This window comes from Saimiri boliviensis, chromosome 6 (genome assembly GCF_048565385.1).
Source record: "Saimiri boliviensis isolate mSaiBol1 chromosome 6, mSaiBol1.pri, whole genome shotgun sequence".
In the NCBI taxonomy this organism is placed as follows: domain Eukaryota; kingdom Metazoa; phylum Chordata; class Mammalia; order Primates; family Cebidae; genus Saimiri; species Saimiri boliviensis.
This window is the reverse complement of record NC_133454.1, coordinates 129685744-129706448: the sequence shown is the minus strand read 5'-3', so window position 1 is coordinate 129706448 and position 20705 is coordinate 129685744. Positions and strand designations below refer to the sequence as shown.

Below are 20705 nucleotides of genomic sequence, written 5' to 3'. Positions count from 1 at the left end.
CCTCAAAGTTCTGCGAATGGGACCTTACTTGGAAATAGGATCCTTGCAGATGTAATCAAGAAGAGGGCATGCTGGACCTGGGGCGGGGGAGCCTACAGCCAGTGATATGTCCTTGTAAAGGAAGGAAGGAACAAGCCCAAGAAACAGCACAGATTTCCAGCAGCCCCAGCAGCAAGGAGAGGCAGGAGAGATTCTCCTCAGACCCTCCGGAGGAGCCTGACCTTAGACTTGCAGCCTCCAGAGCCATGCAGGGAGAACGTTTCCATTGTTTTAAGCCCCCCAGTGTGTGGTCGTTTGTCTTGACAGCCCTGGCAAAGCACCTCAAATCCCAGCTCTGCCCCCGCTAGCTTTACCCTGCTTAGTGATCGCAGGTTTTCAGTTCTCCCTCGGTAAAATCCTGGTTTAGTCTTTGAGTGTTCTCCAAGCACCCGCCCCAGCTCCCAGACCCTGTGCTGGGCTCAGGCAGAAGCCGGCTGTCAGGCAGCGGGTAGAATGAGCCTCTGTCCCCAGGGCACGTGAAGGGGACTGTGGCCCCCACCCTACCAGACACCTCTGGCTACACCTCCAGCCCTGGGAAAACAAGTGACTCAGAGCCCGCAGGCCAGGACCAGTCCACCAGGGTCCAAGCACACACTGCCACCCTTCACTGGCTCGTTGGAAGATTAAACCAAGAGGCTGGCCAGCTGGCACCAGCTGCTGCTTCTAACACATGCAGCTCTGTCCTCTAACACCTGGTGCTACAGATGTGTGTTTTCCTTTTGGAAATGGAGTGACATTTGTACTCTTTCACCGAGAGACAGGACCCAATGGCACTGCACCTCCAGAGAGGTGGACAAACTACTTCAAGCTCATACAAGGGGAGAGAGAGAGCAGTGACTGAGAACCAACAGGGTCCCTGGATCATCTTGAAGGATGAATCGGGTCCTAGGAATACTGAAGAGCTGCAGCAGCCCCCGCAGTCCTCAACAGGGTCTGGTCTGCTGCTTTCTCCCCAGAAGGTTCTGATGAGTCGACGGAGAAACAGCTGGGCATTTTGCTCCTCAGTGGGGCTGGCTCCCAGGCTCTGAGCCTGCTGCGTGGCCTCAGGCAAAGGAACTCGCTAGACGATGGACCTAGCATCATTTTAGTCCAGCGTCCACTTCCTACCCGGGGAACCAGGAGACTCAGCCACCAGGTGCCCGTGTGGGCCTGGGCCTCCTGGCCTCAGTATGGATGCTGGGGTTGTGTTACTCCTTGATTCGGTGACTCGCTGAGGATACAGGGCAGTGGCAAGATTACTCTAGCACAGGGCATGGGGCACATTGCTTCCTGCCCCCTCACAGGGGAACCTGTGCTGAATGCAGCTCGTGGTCCAGAGTCAGCCCACAGGGTAGGGGGCCCTGGTGACAGGCAGGGCAGGCAAGTGACAAACCTACCACCTCCCCTCCCAGAGCACACTCTTCCAGTGTCTGGTCAGCATCACGTGTGTCTACTAGAGCAAATGCACGTTGCTCAGATGGCTGAAACACGGGTGACTGCTGGAGCATCTTCATCAGCTTCTCACTAGAGTGTTTTGGGATTTGACAGTTTCAAATCTGTCTGAGGATCATTTTCAGACACTGAGCACTTCATTCTAAGACTGCTGGGGGCCGGATTCACTAATCCGCTTCATCTGGAGTCCCTGAATAAAGACCTAGTTCTGAGCTTTTATAAATTAAGCATAATCCTTAGGAGCCTAGAATGAGAAGCAGGAATCTGCAGTCCTGTGGCTTTTCTGAAGAGTCTCCATATCCTGGTATAAGTTCTCCCAGACAGGGACTGAGCAAGTCAGACCAGCTCGCTCCCACTGGCCACATCCCCAAGAGGCAAGGGCCAGGAGGGGACCTGCACCCCAGTGATGGAGCAATGCAGGATTTTCCCTCTTTTCCTTTGAATTACACAAACTTAAAAAGGAATGTTAGCCCCTGACCCTACCAGCCCAACAAGCCCAGTTGCTCTCACATGTTCTGGTTCAAAAGAACATTTGTTTGGGGATTGGAAGCAAGAAGGGAAAGGTTTAAAACAGAGACCAGATGTCTATAGTCAAGGTGGCCACAGCTGGAGGGATGCACCTTCAATGACATGACCAACCCCACCCTCCAATGGGGTGACTAGGATAATGGGAAGGGTGCCCACCCTGCTGCGTGCTTCTCCTGGAAGAGGCAGAGCATGCCAATGGTGACCCAGCCATTGGTAAAGAAGCCTCCTGCTGGCTGAGCAGCACATCCACATGGCAGGCACAAGGCTTGAGGAGACCCCCAATACCAGCCCCAGCTCCCACCTGATCCCATGGTTTGCCCCTGTATGGCCTTATTCATCTCAGACCTGAAATGTTTTCCTTTCAATGTGGGAACAATCCCTCCACTACAGCCAGCTTCTCATTAGGATGAGAAAAGAGATGATGGGCCCCAACTTCCACCTGATTGAAGGATAGCTGTCATTACTGACCAGGACACCTTTCCTTCACCCCGGGCACACAGTTACATGAGGTGTTGTTGGCAGGATGCCTGCCGCAGGCCCTGAGGTCTTAAAATCGCAGCCTGCAGCCTGTTCAATCTGGGCACGTGAGGATTTGAGGTGGTGCCCCGGGGAAGCCTGGCAGTGAACCCTCAGTGTGTAGTGGATGGAAGTGAACCAGCCCCATCAGCTATGGGGTTTGTTAATACGGAAGAAACAGATGCATGGCTTCTGGAAGGGCCCAGCTGGAAAGGGGAGCTTCTCGAAGATTCGGCTCATTTAAATTGTAATCCCAGGAAAGCTTTTACGCTCAAGAGTCCCTCCCTCCTTGATGTGCCCAGAGACGGCCTAACAGCACAGCTGAGCCTGGCCAAAGCCTTCCCACACCCACCTGCGCCCAGGCCTCCCTGCAGGGCCTCGGCCCTCCTGCACCTTCTGGGTCTGCCCCCTGTCAGTGTTCAACGCCGACAACTTTCCCTCACCTTGGCTTTTCAGCCCCGGCTGCCACCTTAGCCTCTGAGCTTATCATAGTTTGGAAGTCCGGCCAGGAGGGATGCCCAGGGCTTCTCACCCGGGATAGGCCTTCCTGCATCTCCATGGGTCCAGGCCCGAGTACAGGCAGGTGGCAGCCAGGAAGGCACCATTCCCTGTCTGCAGCTGTGCACAGTACCAGGTGAGCTGGATTCTGTGGACACCCCCAGAGCTCACTACCTGGAATGCCCCCATGGGATGTTTTGTTAGGCCCCAGCTGCTCATCACCTAACTTGGTGGCACCCATTCTAATCATGTTCATGAAGGCACATGCTGCTGCACCCCACCCAGACCTTGCCCTCCACTGGGGTCAGAGGAGGGGCCCAGACCAGCACTGTCAGGAAGCACTGTCCCACCCTGCAGTGCCCTGGCTCTCCACAGTTGTGGGACACATAACTCTCCGACGCCAGAGACACATCTCAACCTGTTTCATTTGAAAAAAATACTCTAGGGGCCACCAGTGGCCACATCTCACCTGAGGCAAAACTGGACGGCCACTGCCTGGCACCCCCGCTTCTAGGGACAGACCAAGCTGCATCTCCAAGTCACAGCCAGCCAAAGCAGATCACCAAGTGTCACCTGATCCTGAGTCAAGGGGGAGTAGCCAAGCTGACAGGCAAGGCCAAGGTGCAGAGACCTGCACAGAAACAAATTCGACCCTAGCCATCCAAGGACTCCCAGCCCAGTCCTTGGAGGGAAAGGCTCCTTGGAGGAAGCACATTGCTGGGACCATAGCAGGTGGACCCAGCCCTTGCAGCTCAGGGAGACTTACAGGGACCCAGCAACAGGGAATGTGAGACGAGACAGCCACACAGCACCTGCTGCAGCTAGAGGAGCTGGGCTGAGGAGGGCAGGAGAGGAGGGCCTTGAATGCAGACGAGGACAGCACGACTCTGGACTGGGTCACACGTCCAGCCAGAATGTCCCCACTGCCAAGTAAGACTAGATTCAGGGGTTTCTTACCATGCCTGACTAGTTCCCTGAGGAGCAGGTGCTTAGCATCCACTAGAGGCATGACCCATTGTCAAAGGGTCAGGAGGGCTTGTGGCAGGAATCATGGAGCAGGGACGCAGCACTGGGCCCAGTGAGCCTGCAGGGCCAATCAGCTGGACCTGATCATGAAGGGAGAGAGTGCTACGGGGGAAATTTGGCTGCCTGGACACCATGGGGCAGGGGCTTTCTCGCTTTGTGTGAACACTTGGCATTTTGCTGACAACTGCAAACATGGTCTAGGCCAGAGGTTGGCAAACACCTCCCTGAAGGGCCGGATGGTAAGCATGCTGGGTGTGGCAGCCATTAACTTCTGCTACACATTCTCCTTCCTTTGCTTCTGCCTCTTTGTCTGAGGACTCTTTAAAAATGTATGGCCAGGTGCCGTAGCTCACACCTATAATGCCAGCACTTTGGGAGGCTGAGACAGAACACTTGGGGTCAGGAGTTCAAGATCTGCCTGGCCAACATGGTGAAACCTGGTCTCTAATAGAAATACGAAAATTAGCTAAAATTAGCTGGGTATGGTGGACATGCCTGTAGTCCCAGCTACTCAGAAGGCTGAGGCTTGAGAATTGCTTGAGGCCAGGAGGGGGAGGTTGCAGTGAGCCGAGATCACACCATTGCATTCCAGCCTGGGTGACAGTGAGACTCCATCTTAAAGAAGAAGAAATTGGCCGGGTGTGTCATGCCTGTAATCCAAGCACTTTGGAGGCCAAGGCGGGTGGATCACCTGAGGTCAGGAGTTCAAGACTGCCTGACCAACATGGTGAAACCCTGTCTTAAAAAAAAAAAAAAAGAAGAAGAAGAAGTATAAACTGCCCTGAGGTTCTGGCCTGGTGGGGGCAGGACTGGAACCAGGCCCCTCATCCGACTCTACCATGAGTGTGTCCACAGGTGTCCAAGTTGTATACATCTCAGCTGCTCACCAGGTTGAGCGGCCATCACAGAGCGCCTAGCTCAGAGGACATCCCACGTGGCAGTCCCCTATGCCTAGATGATCTGAGATAATGGCACACCCCCATTTCCTCTCCCCAAACTTCCTCTTGTGGGGACCTCTGGTCTGGGCTTTCGACAGGAGGCCGGTGCCTTCATGTTGGACAACCATGTGCAGTGCCGTGGCTCTGGGAGCTTTGCCTGTGGGTCAGCTCCCCATGAGAAGCCGCCATGACAGGGAACTTCCATCTCATCTTGGAGAACAACTTGGAGATGTGGGCCTTCCTCCCTGCATTCTCGTCAGCTCTGAAGTCCTCACAATGGCCTTAGGGCTCAAAGTCTGGGCAAGACCCTAACATATACTTCATGGGGGGCCACCAGACACCAAGAGTGGGCTTAGGATGACCAGGAAAAGCCAGAATGTTCTAGAGGGCCTGTTTCTCCTGGGGAGTAAAGCCAGTGCTGTTTCAAAGGCTTAGAATGGGGTAAACCCACCAGGCACCACACTGGCTTTGTCCCAACCCAGTGACATCCCAGAAGTGCAGCTGGGGTCACCTTTTCCAGAATGCACGTCGGGACTGGAAGACCAACTCTACAGGTCTCAGTAGCCCGGGCACTTGCATTTGAACATCCCTAGACACCCTTATGCCATCCCCAACACCCTGAGATAAAGCTAAGGTATCAGGGTACCTCTAGGATGTGCTTCAGTTTTCAAGTTTAAAAAAAAAGGCTGTAAATGTCCTTTTTAGAAAATTTGTTAATTGCTAAGGATCCCTTATAACTGAACTTTTGCTTTTTTTTTTTTTTTTTTTAAAGGAAATGGGAAGGTTCTGCTTCGGGGAAAATAAATGGAGACTTCCCTCTGCAACACTTACTAACGTCTGGGGGCCCGTGAGCGCCCTGGCCTCTTAAACACCCACACTACAATAGCACCCATAAATATTAGAAATTTACCATAAAGCTTTTCTGTAATGTGCATTAAATGACTGTTAATGATTAAAATGAAAATATCTGCCTTCACCCCTCCTCCCATCACCTCTGAACTCCACAAGGGCCTGCCCCTCCAGGCCTGCCCATCCTTGCCTCCCACTTTGTTCCCAGTCCTTTGCAGCGCCCATGTGCCCCACCTTGTTGTGGGGTGTCTGAGACAAGTACCCTTGACCTCCCCAAAGGGTCCCAGTTTCCTCCCCAGCCTCAGGGCCACACAGTGAGACAGAGGCTGCGGACGCATGGAAACTGCATCTCCAAGTTGGAGATGGGTGGCAGGTCCTCATGTCTTGGTCATCACAGTTACAAAGAAACCACATTTCTGAGTCTCTTAAAAAAAAAAATAAAAAATGAATAAATAAATAAATAAATAAATAAGCTTCAAAAGTCAATTTAGTCAACCCTCACAAGAATAAATCCCGTTAGTAAAAATAAAGTAGTTCCACTAAAGAAATGGCCCAAATGCCTGTAATCCCAGCATCTTGAGACCAAGGTGGGTGGATCACTGAGGTCAGGAGTTTGAGACCAGCCTGGCCAACATGTTGAAACCCCATCTCTACTAAAAATACAAAAATTAGCTGGGCGTGGTGGCGTGCGCTTATAATCCCAGCTACTCAGAAGGCTGAGGCAAGAGAATCACTTGAACCTAGGAGGCAGAGGTTACAGTGAGCCAAGATCACGCCACTGCACTCCAACCTGGCCAACAGTGTGAGACTCTGTCTCAAACAAAAAAAAGGCTATGGTCTAAAAGGCTTGAGCCCTTGGGCTGAGCACTTCCAAGGAGGCAGCCAAGCTGTGGCGCGTCTTCTGTGTCCCTCCACATGCCCCTGAGGGCAGGGTCTGGGGCAGGAGCCCGTGCCTTGGTGGGAATGCATGTGGCAGAGGCATACGCATGCTCCCTACAGCAACGACAAACACCCCTGCACAGTTTGGACGCTGGAGTGGCTGCTGCACCTATGCGCTTTCCTACCTACACCCAGCTTCCCCCGCTGGTGTTGCTGCTCCAATCCTGGTGGTTGTGTTGCAGATAAACCTGAGGAGATAGTCCCGGCCTCCAAGCCCTCCCGTGCTGCTGAGAACATGGCCGTGGAGCCGAGGGTGGCGACCATCAAGCAGCGGCCCAGCAGCCGGTGCTTCCCGGCAGGCTCGGACATAAACGTGAGTGGCAGTGTCCTGGGACCACGCAGGGGGATATGGGTGGTGACCCAGGAAGTGGGTGGGCTGTCTCAGCAGCTGAGGTGCACACGTTCTCATGTCTGGTTCGTGCTGTCCAGAGATGGGGCCCCAATCTAAATGGCCATAGAACAAACAGCCAGGTCCATGCAGACTCACAGTTGGGGGACAGAGCAGGCTGCATCCAAACCCTGCCCCTCCTTTGCCACACTGCCTGCCTCTGCTCACTCAGTACCCCGAGCCTTGAAGGCATCCCCCATCATACTTGGCTGAGGACCTGTGAGCAGATGGATGTGAGAGGCCTTGACGCGCTCTTCAGACAGAGGGAATCTCGGCTCCTAGTCCACCCAGAGTACAGAAATGCTCCGGCCTGGAAGAGGCCATCTGTCCCACATCCCATGTGGCAGTGCCCCAAGCCCAGATGCTCCAAGATTCTGGGCAACACCTGTCCTCGGGGCCAGAAGTGCCATGAAGGGCTTCAGTGTGTACTGGGTGCAGTGGGTGCCCGGCTCAGAGCAGGCTGCCCGTGCCATGGTCACCTTCCCTGGGCAGTCAGGAGGGACAGCTAGAGAAGGGCCTAGGGCAGAGGCTGCTCGATTCCCCCCGGGCACCTCCTGGGCAAGGCCTGGCCTCCTGGACCCCTGGATTGCTTCTCAGTTTTCCAGAGGCAGCCGTTTGAGCCTGATGTTGGATTCTGGCACTGCCTGCCTGTCCTGATTGCTTGCCTAGTTTAGTATTCTCTTTGAACCAGTATCAAACTAACTCACTGTGCCTTTTCTTGAACAATAGCACCCATAAATATTATAAATTTACCACAAGGCTTTTCTGCAATGTGCATTAAATGACTGTTAATGATTTAAATGAAAATATCTGCCTTCACCCCTCCTCCCATCACCTCTGAACTCCACAAGGGCCTGCCCCTCCAGGCCTGCCCATCCTTGCCTCCCATTTTGTTCCCAGTCCTTTGCAGCGCCCATGTGCCCCACCTTGTTGTGGGGTGTCTGAGACAAGTACCCTTGACCTCCCCAAAGGGTCCCACTTTCCTCCCCAGCCTCAGGGCCACATAGTGAGACAGAGGCTGCGGACGCATGGAAACTGCATCTCCAAGCTGGAGTAATGAAAGCTTGCACACCGACATTTCCATCGAGCGTCTACACCTGATATCTTCCTGGGTTGCCCTCCAACCCTACGAGTATGGGGCCCTGAACCATCTCAACTTGGCAGACAAATCAGCAGCCTGGGGCAGCAAAAGGGTGGGCAGCACCAGGACTCTGCTTCCAAGGTGGAGGAGGGGAGCCCTGGGCTCCTCCTGGAACAGGCCAAGGAGGGAGGAAGCTGGGGACAACCCGCTGCTGCTGCAGACTCCAGCTGTAACCCTGAACAGCCCTGGGGCTTGCACAAGCTAGCCGGCACATCGCACTCGCCCATACAGCGACGGCACCTAGTTGGCCTTCGCGCACACTGTGGGGCTGGTGTCATGAGCCCATTTTATGAAAGAGGAAATGCTGGCTCCTGTGTAAGGACCTGAAGGTCACATGGCACACGGGGGGTGGGGGGGTATGGACACAGGCCAGACTCCACTGCCCACCACTCTGTGCCCTCTCCCGCAGGACATCCAGCCTGGCCCTCTCTCAGAGAGACGTGTCTGTCCAGCTGCTCTGGCGAATGGCGTTGCAGCAGACCACATCTCCACGGAGCAAGGCATGCTGCTGTCCTCACAGGGTCAGAGGCCAACAGCACTGCAGCCAATAGGAAAGGTGCCGACAGAGGGCCCTTCCTGGGCGCTCAGTGCTGTAGACTTGAGACGGCTCCAGAGGCAGCTTGTGGGAGCTGCAGCAGCAGAAGTTCCCCTGTGGCCTCTGGGGCCTGTGACTGTGGGAGGGGGCTGGCCAGGGCTGCGTCTCACCCTGGGCTCTCTGGTTTGCAGTCTGTGTACGAACGCCAAGGGATCGCCGTGATGACACCTACTGTTCCTGGGAGCCCAAAAGCCCCATTTCTGGGCCTCCCTCGAGGTACGATGCGAAGGCAGAAATCAATAGGTAAGAAGTGTGGCACTCACCCACAGAAGTTGCCCTGGGCTTTTAAACACGGCCATAGAGCCCTTTGGGAGTTCTGCCCCCGCCCTCCCGGGCCTGCCACAGCTTTCTTGACATCCCACCCCAGCAACACCCTGCCAGCCCACCCACCAGAGGGTAGAAACCTGACTTTGCTCACCAGGGAGCCACTGGAACACCTGAGTGGCATGAAACTTATCCACCCCGAAGGATACGAACTCCAGGGTGCCTTGTATAATCTTGAAGCCCAGTATCTGTGATAATTCCAGCAGGGTAAAGGGGAGGGTGGGTGAGGTGGTCTGGACTAGCCCCCCTGCTCCACCCTGCCCTGCTCAGGGGGGGGAAGGGTGAGTGGGTTCCCTGTGCTCCCTAGCCACCGCCAGCCCAGGAGTATGAGCTCAGCAGATATACTTCCAAGGGTGGCCAGGTCAGGGTCTCAAATTCTAATGAAATAATGTACTGTGTGTTGCAGAAAACTGCCTTCCTTTCTTCTTAATGTCACAACTATTCCTATTGACTCTGTTGCAGGCAAAGGTACACTTGACCTTGAGACAAGGTCACACAACCCTTTGAGACAGTCCTTTGTGAGATAATTCAGCATTGCCTTTACTGTGTCAATTCTGTTAGAAGCTAAGGCCCCTGCCCTGTGAGAGTTGTGGGGGCAGCCCTGGGACTCTGGTATGCCCAGCCCAGCCCAGGGGCACTGTCCTGTGTGTTCTGGAAATACCTCTGGGCTGCTCTGTGAAAGCGCAGTGTCCTTGTGAGTCTCAGGCAGATGACTGTAGGCAGTCACTAGGCAGTAAGTGGCCATGGAGGTGGTGTCTGCTACACTTAAAGCTCCCCCGCACCAGCAAACTCGGGGAGAGCTGCGTGTTTGTCTTGCGGTTACTGGTTAATAACAGCTGATTTCCTCCTGTCAGACAGCAGAATCTTTCTATCAGGTCAGTGAACCCTTATGGTTTGGAATCTGTAATCTGAATGTAACCCAGTTTACTTTATAAGGTGTATTCTTAAATTAGTACTCCTTGGGAACATAACTGCCAGGCAACCAACTCGTAGTGACTGGTCAATGGAGAATGCCTTGAATGACCCATCTTTGCAATGCCAAAATGTCCTCCCACAAGGAGTATGTTAAATTTGGAATACCCTTATCGAATGGAAGTTTTCATTGGAATAAATTACTGTAGTTTGTCCTGGGAATTTTTTTCATTTAAGTAATTTATTTTGCTACCTCTCTGAAAAACCTGCATGCCCCCGACATGAGATCCCCTGTGCCGCGCGTCTGTCGGTGTGTGTGCGTGCGCGGGTCTTGCTTCCCTTCTCCCCCAGTGCTCCTGTTGACATTTCTGTGTCTTGAGCTGCTGAACAGTTTGTAAAGTCACACTCAGGCAACATACCCAGAGAGCCCTCAGGCCCCACTGCTGGCTGTCGTAGGACCTCAGCCGCATCCCCCCACACTCAACATTCACGTCCTTTCATGAGGTCAACTCATGGAACATGACTTGGACTTTGTGCCAGGTCAGCCACACTTGAAGCCTGGTCAGTCACGATCATGGTGGGCCACTGGGCTCTCAGCCACTGCTCCAGATGGTCTCGGGCAGGACTAGTTCCAGGGCTGCCATGGGGACACAGAAGGGGCTCACTGAGGCCGGGCTCAGGCCAGGGTCTTTAAAAGAACCTGGGCTCGCCCCTCAGTCACAGGCTCCGGAGCCCACACAGCCCCTCCTCTGAGCTGGCAAGCCCCAACCACCCATCTCTCTGCAGGTCCAAAGAACTCCAGGACACACAGAACCCTTAGTGGGGCCCAGTGAAGTCAGGCAACAGAAGGATTCACATGACCCTAGAAGGAAAGCACCTCCTTCCAGAACACACAGGGCCAACGGTGGGCAGATGGCTGCACTCAGGGTGCCAGAGGCCTCCCTGTACATCTGGGCAGCCGCAGGGCTCAAGTGCCATCTGGATGGAGGACTGCACACCATCCTTGCCACATAAACACAGCAGTAACTGCAACCCTTTGCTCTCATTTCAGATGGACAGGTGACAGCCTTAAGCCCCTGCCCTAACAACACCCCCAAGGAGCCCTTACCACACTTGAAGGGGCATGGCGGAAGGATACCTTTTGGTCTAGCCAACCCAGCCCCCAGTGCCAGCGCAAGCACACATGCGCATACACATGCATGTGCAGCCCCAGGCGAGCTGCCCGCGTGGCCTGCAGAGCAGCTCACAGCTCAGCGTCAGGCGCCCTCCTGCCCTGGCCTCACACAACTCCGTGCCGCACCCTGAGCCCAAAGGCCCCACCGCAGCTCACTCACAGCATCCCCAGTGCCTTTCTGTGCTTCCCTTTCTTGTCCTTTGGCTCACAGCGGGCCATGTGACTAACCACTCAACATTGTGGCTTGTGCTGTGTTTCATCAACACCCGTTCATCATCTGACTCTGAGTTTGTGGGGACGTAGCATATCACACATTCCTAGGAACACAGGCCTTGTTACTGTTGTGACCCGAAGCTAAACCTGTCTTCTACTTGTAGGAATAACAGAGGAAGAGCGGCAGTTTCTGGCTCCTCCAATGCTGAAGTTCACCAGAAGCCTGTCCATGCCGGATACCTCCGAGGACATCCCCCCTCCACCACAGTCTGTGCCCCCGTCCCCACCACCACCTTCCCCCACCACTTACAACTGCCCCAAGTCCCCAACTCCAAGAGTCTACGGGACGATTAAGCCTGCGTTCAATCAGAATTCTGCTGCCAAGATGTCCCCCGCCACCAGGTCCGACACGGTGGCCACCATGATGAGGGAGAAGGGGATGTATTTCAGGAGAGAGCTGGACCGCTACTCCCTGGACTCTGAAGACCTCTACAATCGGAACGCTGGCCCGCAGGCCAACTTCCGCAACAAGAGGGGCCAGATGCCCGAAAACCCGTACTCAGAGGTGGGCAAGATCGCCAGCAAAGCCGTTTACGTCCCCGCCAAGCCTGCCAGGCGGAAGGGGATGCTGGTGAAGCAGTCCAACGTGGAGGACAGCCCCGAAAAGACGTGCTCCATCCCCATCCCGACCATCATCGTGAAGGAGCCGTCCACCAGCAGCAGCGGCAAGAGCAGCCAGGGCAGCAGCATGGAGATCGACCCCCAGGCCCCGGAGCCACCAGGCCAGCTGCGGCCCGACGAAAGCCTGACCGTCAGCAGCCCCTTTGCCGCCGCCATCGCCGGAGCCGTCCGCGACAGGGAGAAGCGGCTGGAAGCCAGGAGGAACTCCCCGGCCTTCCTCTCCACAGACCTGGGGGACGAGGACGTGGGCCTGGGGCCGCCTGCCTCCCGGACACGGCCCTCCATGTTCCCCGAGGAGGAGAGTTTTGCTGACGAGGATGGCGCCGAGCAGCTGTCGTCCCCCATGCCAGGCGCCGTGCCCAGGGAGCCCGAAAACCATTTCATGGGTGGCACCGAGGCCAGTGCTCAGGGTGAGGCTGGGAGGGCACTGAATTCCACGTCCAAAGCCCAGGGGCCTGAGAGCAGCCCAGTGGTGCCCCCAACGAGCGGCGGCACAGCCGGCCCTGGGAATTACGTCCACCCACTCACAGGACGGCTGCTCGATCCCAGCTCCCCGCTGGCCCTGGCACTCTCCGCAAGGGACCGAGCCATGAAGGAGTCTCAGCAGGGACCCAAAGGGGAGGCCCCCAAGGCCGACCTCAACAAACCTCTTTACATTGATACCAAAATGCGGCCCAACCTGGATGCCGGCTTCCCTACAGCTGCCAGGCCGAACACCCGGGGGCCCCTGAGGCGGCAGGAGACGGAGAACAAGTACGAGACCGACCTGGGCCGGGACCGGAAGGGTGATGACAAGAAGAACATGCTGATCGACATCATGGACACGTCCCAGCAGAAGTCGGCTGGCCTGCTGATGGTCCACACTGTGGACGCCGCCAAGCTGGACAACGCCCTGCAGGAAGAGGACGAGAAGGCAGATGTGGAGGTGAAGCCGGACGGCTCGCCGTCCGGGGTGCCAGAAGGTGTTTCCGAAACCGAAGGTGCTTTACAGATCTCCGCTGCCCCCGAGCCCACCGCCGTGCCCGGCAGAGCCCTTGTGGCGGTGGGCTCCATGGAAGAGGCGGTGATTTTGCCATTCCGCATCCCTCCTCCCCCTCTGGCATCCGTGGACTTGGATGAGGATTTTATTTTTACAGAGCCATTGCCTCCTCCCCTGGAATTTGCAAATAGTTTTGATATCCCCGATGACCGGGCAGCTTCTGTGCCGGCTCTCACAGACTTAGTGAAGCAGAAGAAAAACGACACCCCTCCGTCCCCTGCGTTGAACTCCAGCCAACCAACCAACTCTGCAGACAGCAAGAAGCCAGCCAGTCTTTCAAACTGTCTGCCTGCCTCATTCCTGCCACCCCCTGAAAGCTTTGACGCCGTCGCCGACTCTGGGATCGAGGAGGTGGACAGCCGGAGTAGCAGCGACCACCACCTCGAGACGACCAGCACTATCTCCACCGTGTCTAGCATCTCCACCCTGTCTTCCGAAGGTGGAGAGAACGTGGACACCTGCACAGTCTATGCAGATGGGCAAGCATTTATGGTTGACAAACCCCCAGTACCTCCTAAGCCAAAAGTGAAGCCCATCATTCACAAAAGCAATGCACTTTATCAAGACGCACTCGTGGAAGAGGATGTAGACAGCTTTGTTATCCCCCCGCCCGCCCCCCCGCCCCCGCCAGGCAGTGCCCAGCCCGGGATGGCCAAGATTCTCCAGCCAAGGACCTCCAAGTTGTGGGGTGACGTCACAGAGATCAAAAGCCCGATTCTCTCAGGCCCAAAGGCAAACGTGATTAGTGAATTGAACTCTATCCTACAGCAAATGAACCGAGAGAAATCAGCAAAGCCGGGGGAAGGACTGGATTCACCGACGGGAGCCAAGTCCGCCAGCCTCGCTCCAAGGTAAGTCTGCGGTTGGTGCAGGTGCACACCGCTCCATGTGTACTGTCCCTGCCGACCAGGAAAGGCCCTCAGGGAACAGCCCCGCCGGACACGAGGGGAATTCGTAAAGCCTGTGTGGGCCACGTCTGTTAATGCAATAACAACACTTCTTTTTCTCATGCTCCTGGACTCCGGCGCAGCCAAGTAATGAGCAAAGCCATCCTGGTGGGACACAGCACTCCCTCATAAAGACTTGTAATGAAATGAGGCTGCTGGAACCTCCCCACCTTGGCTTCCAAAGAGAAGTTCCACTCTTTCCTCTGTGCCCTCCAGATCTCTGCCAGGACCACCTAGAAGGCCATTTAGAGCCTCGCCAAAGCCCAAACCAAGCTTCAAGTTGGTTGCAGGAGACTAGCTGCCCCAAGAGGGCAGCATGTGGGTGGGCGGCAGGTGCAGGTGTCTGATTGCACGTGTGGGTTCTTCTCCCCAGCCCATCACTACCAGGTCCGCAGGCTAGGGAGGCACTGGGTCATGGCTGTACTGGTGAACTCCAAGTGAAATACATTCTTTTCTGCCAGCCCATCCTATCCTGGGGCAGAAGCCTTCAGCTGTATCCACATCGGCCCTTCACAGTATCGTGCAGGGTTTACGTTATTTCCATTGGAACTGAAGGTAGAATAAGTCAGGAGTCATTTCTAGACGCAACCAGAGGGTTCTGTCTGAGGCTGTCTGGAAGGAGCCTATACTTGATCATTCTTGCACTGCTATAAAGAAATACCTGAGACTGGGTAATTTATAAAGAAAAGAGGTTTCATTGGCTCACAGTTCTGCAGGCTGTATGGGAAGCATGATGCTGGCATCTGCTCGGCTTCTGAAGAAGCCTCAAGAAACTTTCAATGATCATGGAAGGCAAAGGGGAGCAAGAGAGAATTGGGGAGGTACCACACTCTCTTTAAACAACCTGATCTCACTATACAAGAACTCACTAGCCGGGCGCGGTGGCTCAAGCCTGTAATCCTAGCACTTTGGGAGGCCGAGGCGGGTGGATCACGAGGTCAAGAGATCGAGACCATTCTGGTCAACATGGTGAAACCCCGTCTCTACTAAAGATACAAAAAAATTAGCTGGGCATGGTGGCACGTGCCTGTAATCCCAGCTACTCAGGAGGCTGAGGCAGGAGAATTGCTTGAACCCAGGAGGCGGAGGTTGCGGTGAGCCGAGATCGCGCCATTGCACTCCAGCCTGGGTAACAAGAGCAAAACTCCATCTCAAAAAAAAAAAAGAACTCACTAAACTATATACAGTACCTGGGGGGGGGATGGTGCTAAACCATTCATGAGAACTCCCCCACCATGATCTGATCACCTCCCACCAGCACCTCCTCCAACATTGTGGGGATTGCAATTTCACAGGTGAGATTTGGGTGGGAACACAGATCCAAACCACACGAGGGCCCCTCAGTGGTCTGTGGCTTTTGGGAGACCCCCGACTCCTGCAATGGCTCATGGTTCTTGGTTCTCCTTCCCTGTGGGGTGCACCATTTTGCTGTTCCCCAGGCAACAGCATCTTCAGTCTCTCCCACTGGTATTTGATCTAGAGTTTCATCATTCTGACTGATGAAGCCTCTCTCCATACCCCTGCTGGGCCAGCGTCTGATTTAAGCCGCTCAGTGCATTAATCAGTGACATCACATACAGCTGGGGCTGGAGATGCAGACCGAGAGCCACAATTTTCCCAGTTATTTTTCAATGTGGATGTAAATAAATTACTCGGATGCCACACATTCCTCTAGAGGAGTACCGATAGGCTGGCATTGGAAGAGGGCAGCACAGTGACATTGCAGACGTTCAGACAGCGCCTCCAGACCAGGAGAGAGCCCTGAAGAACATGTACATACATACCTACGAGTACACTCAACAGCCTCGAGGGGTTTTTTTTTTTTTTTTTTTTTTTTTGAGAAAGGCTGCTGCTTTGCCACCCAGACTGCAATGCTGTGATGTGACCTCGACTCATTGCAGCCTATACCTTCTGGGCTGAAGCACTCCTCCCACCTCACCTAGCCTCCTGAGTAGCTAGGACTGTAGGCACATGCCACCACACCCAGCTAATTTTTTTTGCTAGAGATGGAGTCTTGCCATGTATCCCAGGCTGGTCTCAGTCTCCTGGGCTCAAGCAAACCTCCCAGGTGCAGTGGCTCATACCCAACCTCAGCCTCCCAAAGTGCTGGGATTACAGGTATAAGCCACTGCACCCAGCCAAAAATCTTAAAAACTGACTAGTTTTACTCTTCCCCATTACATAATAACGTGGGTCTTCCATCATTACTCTATGTGTAAGCTACAATTAAGAGGCCTTATCTTAGGGTTTCACATTTTTACAAAACACTTTCACACGGGTGGGTAATTTTTATGACACCTGGGAGTAGGTGTAAGTCACACCCATTTTTAAAAGGTTAAGTGGTTTGTCCACATGCACGGCCAGCAGGAGACAGATCTGGGACACAGGCTGGGGTTTCCTGACCCTCACTTCCCCTTGTTAGCAATGTCTACAGTAAGAAAGGAGCTAGAAGGGAATGGCTCTAGAGCTGGAGGAAGGAACCCACTGTTGAGGCCAGTGGGGCATCCTGCACCAAGCTGTGCTCCCCTGAGCACTCCACCCTTAGTCCAGGGACCTCGTCTATGGGGACCTCTTCCTGAATGGCAGCGGGACAGCTCGTCCTATCTACTCCTCAGGCTGGGTGAGCTCCTGGGCACCCACAGGGGGATGGAACTCCAACTTGCAGTGTCTCCAGGGCTTCTCTGCTCTGCATTTCTCCGGGGTGACCCTGGGTGGGGGCTGGCTCAAAGCAGACCTCAGGGCAGAATCCTGCTGGACTCTGAAGGAAAGCAGCTGCAGCACACTACCACCAGCCCACACGTGGCTGCCAAGAACAGCCGCCTCCCAGCTGTCTTGTTATTTATAGTCCAGCTCTCTTACAGGAAGAACAGGAGTCCACACCTATGACACAAAACAGTCACCAAACACCAGGCACTGCACTCCATGGCACCCCTGAGCCAGGGGCTGTAATTATTCCCACTGTGCAAACAAGGAACCCGAAGGCAGGGCAGTGAAGCTACTGAGCCGGGGGTACTTCACAGGAAGCTGCAAAACTAGACCTCCACCCCATGGAGCTGGCTCAGGGTTTGACTCCTGACCTCATGGGAGCAAGGGATTCCCCTGGAAGGGACAGCCAACTGGTGAACCCAACACCACCTGCAAGGCTGAGACTGCCCCAGGCAGGGCTGCTCTCAGGCCTCCGCCTCCCCTTAGGCCAAGCTCTTTGGTCACCATGAGGCTGATAACAGCAGGCTTAGTCACTAGGATGTCACCCTGCAGCTGGTAACAGCAGGCTTAGTCACTAGGGGTTCACTGGCACTGCCAAACTCCCAGAGGCCATGTCTGTGCTTCCTGCTCCTGCCCAAGGATTATACTCAGAGTTGGACTAGAAGCAGGATGGCCAGAGGACAAAATGCAGGGCACTTGCTGTAGGCACTAAACTAGGCTCAACTCTCTCCCTTGCCCTTGCTTCTCAGATCTAACGACCTCGCCAGGCTGAGCACTTGGGGCAAAGCCCCTGTGGAGGTGCACCACAGCCAGGGGACACACTGACGAGGACAAGGGGGGCAGTCAGGACCACCACTAGGGGGCCCAGGACAAAGCTGCCAGGGTCAAAAAGCTGTTCCCCTTGCCTAAGGGCTGTCTCCTCGCAGCCACAGACCTCTCTCTGGGCAAGTCTCCCTTGCTGGGTGGGGCCTTCATTGATGGGCCCTGGACATTTGATGATCTAAGGATCAGAGGGAGCCTTCAGGACTCTCACCTGGGCTCACCTGCCTGGGCAACTCACCACTGCTTTTAAATGCATCTAAAAATTAAGAGCTGTGATGGCCCTGAGCAAAATGAGGCACGAAATTGGATGAAGGGAATTCCTACCGAGGAAAAAGAAATGGTTTTTCTAGAGAAAATTGAAAACCGGCCATGCTTTTTGAAATGACAGGTAAGCAGTGGTGCAAAAATCCCATTTCCATAGAAACAAGTTTTGATTGCCCAAGAAAGGTACAATTTTTAGAGTTGCTCCTCAAACATTCATTCACGAAATGGGCAGAAACCTCAGCTGAACTTGACTCTTTTAAAGTTTCTCCCATTTTTGGATTCTTCCTGAACAACTGAGGTAAGATTGTTTTCTTTTCCCTTGTTGCAAGAATCCAGGAAGGGATCAAAGGAAGCAGCAGCAGATTAAATGACTGATCCTTGTCTTCCTTGGTTATGTGACTGAATTTTAGCCATGAATGAGTCTCTGCTACCGTAAAGCTCATCCCTGAAATCAAGGATGACATGGAATTTGCAGGCGTCTTACAAATACGCTGACGAAAGAAAGGCGGCTTAGTTCTCTTTAGTACCTGATGTTAAAAGAGAAAACGTGTATCGTGTTAGGGGCATCTCTCAGGCCTGCTCTGAAAACACCCTGCCAAGAATGGAGGTGTCAGTTCTGAGAAAAGTGTTCCGGGACCACCTGGCCTAATTATTTCAGGAGGTAATCTCATCTTTGATCTCAAACTGAATCAAGTGAGGGAAACTGTGGTTTGGGGAAGGAGGAGTCAGTGGTCCCTCCTCAGTAGAACGCCAAGGCAACAGCTGCCAGCCCAGAGGTTTCCTCACCTGACAGCGCCATACACTGGGGGTCCCAGCACAGGAGCCAAGGCTGCAGAAGCTCAGAGCCGGAGGCTCCTCAGGTGCAGGCCCAGGAGAAGACAGACTGGACATTCAGGCTTGGAATCACAGCCCAGCCCCACGGTCTTCTGAGTTCACTGGTCAGGAGTTCACTGAGCTGCTTTCTACAAGCCTAGTACCAGTCTGAGGCAAGAGAATAATGAGAAATCAACAAGGATGCCTGGGCCCTCAGAGTGGGGCAGCAATTCTGTCACTAATCATTCACTCAACAAATAGGGATTGCCTTTATGTGCCAGGCATGCTGTGCCCAGGATTCATCGCTGAACAAGAAAACATCCCAGGTCCCCCTCGCTTTGGGGAGCTCAAATTCTCAAGAGAAATGGACAACAAATAATAAGAGAAACCCAAAGTGTGACAAATGCCACAAAGGAACCACGACATGCTAACAGGTTGAGTGACCAGTGCAGAAAGGGCTGGCTATGATGCACTAACAGGTCACAGTGACCACCTGCAGATATAGTAGTAGGTTACAGTGACCACGTGCAAAAAGGGACTGACACTCTGCAAGGAAAGGGCATTTGAATGACCAGAAATTTAAAAAGGAGCCAGCATGCAACCAGGAGTGGAGCATCCCAGGCATGGGACAGAGTACAAGGCCCTGAGGCCAGAAAGCACCTTCCAGGCTCATGAAACCACAGCCAGGTTACAAGGGGCTTGCAGACTATGGGCATGAGCTAGATCGAGTTCCAGATATGGCTATCTGCAGAGGGCTTCCTGAAAGGCTCAGCATGACCAGACTTTGTTTCCTGAAGATAGCCCAGGCAGCTGTGTGATCAGCTGAATCCAATGGTGACACAGGGAGGCTGCTGCGGGAGTGTAGGGGCCTACACTCTGGGAGACTCGGGAATAAATGCCTAAGGAACCAGCTTGCCTAACTTACATGCTTTGATCCAAAACAAACCTGCTATGACCCAGGAGCCCCAGGTGTCATTTGCGCCCCCTCCCCCAGCTTTATTGAGAGATAATTGACACATACCAGGCGCCGATTATAAAGTCAGATAATCTTATGTTCTTTACCATCACTTCCATGGCAGAGGTCAGCTTCACATTCATTCTTTGTATGTGGGGCAACAGAGCAGTGAGTGTGTGCCTGTGGGGGTCCCCCATGGCTTCTGCTAGAGGGCATGGCCTATGAAAGTTCCCCAGAGTCCCCTCTAGGTCGCAAGCCCTTTGCAGTGAGGGGGTCCAGAAGAGACCTCAAGATTGGCCTTCATGTCCCCATGGGATGGGTGGGCTTGAGGGAGATGTGTCCTGTGAAACTCCAGGGCCCAGAGGCCTCCAAGGGGGTTCAGCCTACCTGGGGTGTGAGCTCAGGTGAGCACTCACGCTGCAGTTTTCCTCCCGAGGCCGCGCCCGCTGCCTCACAGCACCCGTCTCCCCTTGCCAAGGCCTCCAGTCCTTCCTGGGCTCTCTGCAGTATTATCCTGACAGCATCTTGATTTTCAAATAAATCACTTTGGGTTGCTAGAAATTATCTCTTCCCAGCTGATCCCAGAGCACAGACTGCTTCAAAACTGACTCAGTACTAGAAGTGGCCTCACAGTGATTTCAGCACCTCAGCGCCACCAGGGTGGTTTGAGGGTTTCCAGGCCCTGATGGAAACGTGAAGGTGATGTCAGCAAATGAGACTGCGGATGACTGAGGCACTAGTCAAGTTGTGCGTCCACGGGGGCTGGTGCTCGTGGGAGTTGGGCAAGGATGAATGGGAGTGCCTCGTCCTTGCCCAACAACGGGCGGATCTCAAGCCAGAGCCTTCCTCCCCATGTGGACATGAGGCCCCTTTGGCAAGAGCGTATCACAGGGTAAATCTCTCTTCCCACGAGCTGGGCACCTTCTTGATCTTAGCTGCAAACCTCCCAGTGTGACGACCTGGATTC

General features: G+C 54.3%; 1 protein-coding gene across 15 annotated transcripts in view; it reads left to right on the top strand.

The window, feature by feature from the left end:
* Positions 1 to 20705, top strand: part of SHANK2 (SH3 and multiple ankyrin repeat domains 2) — a 684346-nt gene that overhangs the window by 654654 nt on the left and 8987 nt on the right. For 6 of the 15 annotated variants that reach the window (XM_074401825.1, XM_074401822.1, XM_039470825.2 and 3 more), the window contains 4 exons: positions 6947 to 7077; positions 9020 to 9131; positions 10067 to 10087; positions 11676 to 14082. In XM_074401825.1, the coding sequence (XP_074257926.1) occupies positions 6947 to 7077; positions 9020 to 9131; positions 10067 to 10087; positions 11676 to 14082 (2671 nt within the window). The remainder of the gene's footprint in view (positions 1 to 6946; positions 7078 to 9019; positions 9132 to 10066; positions 10088 to 11675; positions 14083 to 20705) is intronic. The other 9 variants (XM_074401828.1, XM_074401830.1, XM_074401823.1 and 6 more) reach the window with 2 other exon arrangements.